This window comes from Brassica oleracea, chromosome C2 (genome assembly GCF_000695525.1).
Source record: "Brassica oleracea var. oleracea cultivar TO1000 chromosome C2, BOL, whole genome shotgun sequence".
Taxonomy (NCBI): Eukaryota; Viridiplantae; Streptophyta; class Magnoliopsida; order Brassicales; family Brassicaceae; genus Brassica; species Brassica oleracea.
The window spans coordinates 64,137-70,066 of record NC_027749.1 but is presented as its reverse complement, the minus strand read 5'-3'; the positions used below and the strand labels follow the sequence as shown (position 1 = coordinate 70,066).

Sequence of the window (5,930 nt, the reverse complement as noted above, 5' to 3'; positions counted from 1 at the left end):
GTTGTGTTGATTTTTGTTTGCTGGGTCTCGGCGGGTGGATGGAAGCCAAGGATCATTCCATACTGAAATAGATGATCCTGATCCCACCCTTTTGATTAGTCATTTGCTAACCAGAGATCTAGCTGATATTATAATTTGCCAGCCATAAGATGGTGAGTACGATCTAATCGGCTCCATGGGTGATGCATTCCTGAAATACCGTCCTTTGAAAATTCGAGAAAACGCCAGCCATAAGATGACGAGTAAGATCTAACTGGTTCCAGGGGTGAAGCATTCCTGAAATACCTTCCTTTGAACACTCTTGCAAATAAAGTGTTTGGTTTCTCAATTAACCTCCAAAATTGTTTCCCGAGCATGGTCGTATCAAAATCTGTGAGATCTTTAAAACCCAAACCTCCATCAGCCTTACGCACGCAGACTTTATCCCAAGATTTCCAATGCATCCTTCTAGTATTACCTCTTGGACTCCACCAAAACCGTGCCACTGCACTGGTCAGTTTTTTCATCACTGTTTTCGGAATACGATAACATCCCATTACATGATTTGGTAGAGCTGTTACCACGGATTTTATAATCACCTCTTTACCCCCTTTAGTGAAAAACTTGAAAGTCCATCCATTGACCCTATTATTTAATCTCTCTTGAACAAAACCAAAAACTTGTACCTTTGAGCCCTACAAACTCTCAGGTATTCCCAGGTATGATCCCATTCCACCAAGATTTTGTATTCCCAAGATGTCCCGTAAATCCTGCCTTAAATCTTCCTCAATCTTATGCCCAAACTGAATCGAAGATTTTTCAAAGTTTATCTGCTGACCTGATACCACTTCATATTCCTTAAGGATCCGGAGAATAGTCTGGCATTCTTCCCTTTTTGCTTTACAGAAGAAAAGACTATCATCTGCAAAGAGTAAATGGGATATCGAAGGGCAAGCCCTAGCGACTTTTATACCCGTCAAAAGTTTCTCCCTCTCCGCCTTTTTAATATTCGCTACCAACGCTTCCGTACACATAATAAATAGATAAGGAGAAAGAGGATCCCCTTGCCTAAGTCCCCGCTGTTGGATTATATTTCCTTTCGGTTGTCCGTTTAATAACACTCTATATTGTACTGAGGAAATACATTCCATCATCAGGCGTATCCAATGTTGATCAAAACCCATTTTACAATTAATAATTTTTGAAACGAAAACCCCCGTATTCTCTGTTGCCGGTGTCCCCCAACCCCTCTCAATCGAATCCAGCAAACCATCCTGTCCGATCCACCTTTTATCAAACCGAAATTGTCCTCGTCGCTTCTGTATCTTATTATCCAAATAAGTCACCACTGGTCTATGATCAGAACTCAACATTCCTAAATATTCTGTATAAGAACATGGAAAAAGTGCGTGCCAATCCTCATTAGCCAGCGCACGGTCCAACCGACACTTAACCAAACCTTTGTTCCTTCTCCTTTGCCAGGACATTTTATTTCCTCTGGCTGGGAATTCCAGTAATCCTGTATCCCTTATCATGTTATTAAAGGATAAGAAAGATGATGGGTGTCTTAGCGTCCCACCTTCTTTTTCATGATTACGAGTAATCTCATTCAAATTTTCTATTATAAACCACGGTTCTGATCTTGCAAGACCATACCTGGTTAACCTTTCCCATACGTGATCCCTCAACTGTTGTACCGGCTCTCCATACACAAAAGTCATAAAAACTTGTTTCCCTAGAGCCATCGCTTCCACATCAATCATCCTATTACTAGTATATAAAATATTAACTTGGAATTCATTATTATAAAATAAAGCAAGTCCTCCTCTTGTACCAATTAGGTCCACCGTAACTAAATTGTCATAACTGAAGTGAGCCTGATAACCTTAAATGAAATTTTAATCTTGTTTTGTTTCCGACAAAAACAGAAAATCCGGTTTATGTTTATGCCAAATTTCCCTTAGATAGCTAATTGTCCAATTACTTCCCGCACCTCTACAATTCCAACTCAATACTTTCATAAAAAATTCCAAAAAAATAAGCTCTACAGAGCTAGTCAACCGGGAGTGAAGAGGCCCTATCTGTCCATAAACCGATATGAAGATACCAACGTAACTCGTGAAAACATCAACCCGTCTCCTTAATATTACCTCTATCCAAACGGCATACTTATAACTAGACCGCCTAAAGCCCGTAGCTTGATACCCATTCAAACATTCATAAAGCCATGATATCCAGTAGAATAAATAAATAATAAGAGAGCATAAGTTTGGACACAGAGATGTAATAAGCCCATCGAACTAAACCTCATAACCAAAACATACCGGGACAACCCATAAGTACTTAAAATATATCCTTCGTCTCAAAGTATTTTGTTAATCACTTATAGAAAGCATATATATACAATGATTTTTATAAAGTATGATGTTTTTGTTTGTTTATGTATGTTATTACATAGTTTTATAATATGATTATTTTTAATTTATATTAAATAGTAATTGTGTTGAATTATTGTTAAAATAAAATAATTGAGCAACATTAGGAATTGTGAAAAGTGTTGTTAATAAAATAATTGTCAAATGTTGCTTTTTTTTTTGAAGGCTTTATTTTTTTATTTTGAAGAAAATATTTTTTTTAAAGTAGAAATGAAACCAACAATTGAAAATAGTCTAATAAGTGACCAAGAAGAAAACATTTTTGCGTTAATGTATGCACTATATAATAAACTTTGATAATAAATATATATGCATTCTAGAGTTGTAAGTATATGTATCGAAACAGTTTATCAAGTTTAACTAGGATAGTATTGTGTAAACTGTAAAGGTTATTAATAGTTTAATATATTTCTAGTAATAGTTTTTTTTATCAATACTATTAAATTAGGAACATGACCTATTTATATATGTTTAGTCTAACTAATTATTTTCAACAATCTATACTTAAAAAGATACTAATTGCATCTAATTATATATTGTGGATGTAACCACCACTTAACATAATAATCGGGATCTATTTTTTCTATTTACATCTAAATATCTTATTTAATCAAACAAAAACTGAAATTAAATAAAGATAAGAAAAGTGCATGATAGCATCAAAATCGTTAGTTAATTATTACTTCAATCAACATATTTTAAAATTGCATCTAAATTCCCCAGAAGATATAGCATTTATAAATATATAACGTAACCAACTTCTATTTGGTACCTAATTATATGGCTAATATCTAATTTAAATTCTGAATATATTTTTAATCTGTATCAGATATTATTATGGAAGTATTATTTATTTAATATATTCTATGGATTTTAGTTTAATGGGTTTTAAATAGGTTATTTGATCAAAAAAATCTGTTCAATGTGATTTTACTTAAAGTTAGTGAAGATCATATTAACCCATTTACATATATATATAACAAAATATATTAAAATTATTCTTTTCAAACATTTTTCAAAAATTTGTTTGGTTTTCGATGCTTGTTAAATTTGATATTGGTTTCGAATATAACATTTTAAGAACCGTTCAAATATATAGGCCAGATCTAATAGAGTAATCGACTTTTATTTTTGGATCGATTCAGAGTTGGGTTTTTCTGAGTACAAATATTCTTGGCTAATTATGTTAGGTAACTATTACAAAAATATAATATTTTATAAAAATAATTTTTGAAATGCATATGGCATAAGTGAAAAATTATACAACTTGATATATTTAATAAGATTACCAAAAATTATATTAAACTAAATAAATATTAAACACAAATATGATTACAAAAAATAATATAAATATAAAAATTAAATTTCTCAAAAAAATAAAATAAAAAAAAAGATGGGTCAAAATTTAGTTAGGATATTAAATGAACAACACCCTCTCTTGTCTATGATTTTGAGAAAGATCTATAAAAACTAGAGATGTGAGGAAATAAGTAAATTGTGCAAACGGTTTTCCCTAAACTTTTCAAAAATTTAAAATTATATATTGCATATATATTACATAACACTTTTTTTTTCTTGAGTATTAGAAAGATAAGTAACAATTAGAAGATGTGAGTCCAATTAATTAGTTTGGCATGTGAGGCTACTTAATAACTTGGCAAAGAAGAAGGAGAAGAAAGATAGGGTTAAGTGAAGGGAAATGACTAACTTACTTACTCTATAGACTTAAAGTCTAACGTTCTACTTATCTGCTGCTAATGTTTTATTATTCATCCCCAAAAGCAGTGGCAGTGTCAGACTCCTTGCTAACATCTTCTTCTTATTCTAAGAGTCTGTGTTCCTCTTAGCAGCAAAAAGCTGGCGAATGAATGCAAACTTCCCTTTTGCGCGGCTGGAGAACTCAGTGATAGCTCTGATTCTGTTGCCCTCGCCCTCAGGCAGAGGAGGAGGAGGAGGAGGAGGAGAGAGGGTAAGGATGAACTCGTTGAGCAATCGGATAATCTGGCTGAAGCTGGGCCTCATGTTTGGGTCCTCCACCCAGCACGATTGCACAATGAAGGCGAGACTGGGAGATATTCCATCTGGAATTCCGGGCCTCTCCTGCTGCAATGTTCCAAAACAACAAAACTGAGGTTGGATTTTGAAAGAGAATATATATCAGTTATTAAAGAGAATAAGGACCTTGAAAGCTGCAGCATAGGCGGCTTGGAGGTTGGACATGCCCTCGAATGGCATGCGATTAGTAAGAAGCTCCCATAGGACGATTCCGAAGCTGTAGACATCGACCTTGTTGTTGTAATGCTTCTTCTCTCCTTGACGCAGCGTCACCGTACTGTAGAGCTATTATACGACATAAACATAATAACTAGGGGGGGGGGGTTGTTTTCTTAGATAAGGCATATAAATGTGACAAGACAAACCTCAGGAGCCATCCAACGGTAAGTGCCAGTCTCAGCGGTCATCATCTCAGTGACAGATTCTTCCCGAGCAAGGCCAAAATCAGCAAGCTTGAGGGATTTGTGATCCTCCGTGAGCAATAGGTTGTCTGTTAAGAGGAGTGGAAACAAACCAATTTAGTAAGATGGAAAAATGAGAATGAGGAGCTAGCTATAAAAGTAAAAAAAACAACAAGTAATTGAGATGATTACGTACCAGGTTTGAGGTCACGGTGAATGATGCCATTGGCGTGTAAGCAGTCCAAGGCGCGGGCAATGTCAAGGGCAAAGGACAAAGCGACAGGGAGATCAAGGAGGTGAGGGCGGATGCTGGTGAGATATTTGCGGAGTGACATCCCTGGGAGCAATTCTGTTACGATTACCATTAAAGGATCTTTGCACGCTCCGATAAACTTAACGAGATTGTGGTGTTTGACTCGGGACATCATATTTACTTCACGGATGAAACGGCTATGGAGGGAAGACTTGTCATCAGGATTGCTTCCACGGTGGAGAACTTTGATTGCAACAATCAGGGAACCATACCTGGAGCAGCAGGAGATGAGAGGAGAGGAAGATGAGAAGAGGAAGATGAGAAGAGGAAGTATCAAACAAAAAAACCAAGAAAAGAAAAGAAAAAGGAAACACAGACAGACCTTCCTTGATAGACTTTGCCGTGAGCGCCTTCGCCAATCTTGGAGCCGATGAACAACAACTTTGGATCCACTAACAAACTCTCCTCTATCCTCAATCCCTTCTCTTCCCCACTACTCATTTTCTCTCTCTCTCTCTTTATCTCTCTACCATTAACCCTAATTCCATGTACGGAGACTCCCCCTTCCACTCAGTCAAATTTTCTCCGGCGACGGCGACGGCGACGAATGTTTTTTCTTTATCTATCTTGTCTTTACACAAAGTAAAGAGAAGACAAGACGCTAATCTATTATTTTTAATCCAAAAAAAAAAAGACAAGAAAATGGTGGGAGTTAATTGTTTTATTTCTTTTAACGAATGAAACAGTGACATGTGGCCAGCACCCGACTTGGACATTCTCTCTTTCCGACTCCTTCCCCCCCCCCCC

General features: G+C 35.9%; 2 protein-coding genes across 3 annotated transcripts in view; both read right to left on the bottom strand.

Annotated features, from left to right (window-relative positions):
* Window positions 1–443, bottom strand: part of LOC106323108 — a 1,439-nt gene extending 996 nt beyond the window's left edge. The window contains exon 1 of the mRNA XM_013761277.1: window positions 286–443. Coding sequence (XP_013616731.1) covers window positions 286–443 — 158 coding nt within the window. The remainder of the gene's footprint in view (window positions 1–285) is intronic.
* A 3,464-nt stretch (window positions 444–3,907) lies between these two features.
* On the bottom strand, window positions 3,908–5,767 carry LOC106324773 (serine/threonine-protein kinase HT1). 2 transcript variants are annotated; one of them, XM_013762755.1, is made up of 5 exons: window positions 5,506–5,706; window positions 5,067–5,395; window positions 4,835–4,959; window positions 4,596–4,754; window positions 3,908–4,517 (listed from the first exon to the last, which is right to left on the bottom strand). In XM_013762755.1, the coding sequence occupies exons 1-5, from the start codon at window positions 5,622–5,624 to the stop codon at window positions 4,239–4,241; spliced, it is 1,011 nt and encodes a 336-aa protein (XP_013618209.1). In that variant the 5' UTR covers window positions 5,625–5,706; the 3' UTR covers window positions 3,908–4,238. The 2 variants fall into 2 exon arrangements, with proteins under 2 accessions (XP_013618209.1, XP_013618210.1); XM_013762756.1 differs by having other exon boundaries at window positions 3,910–4,514; window positions 5,506–5,767.
* Between the last annotated feature and the right edge of the window lie 163 nt (window positions 5,768–5,930).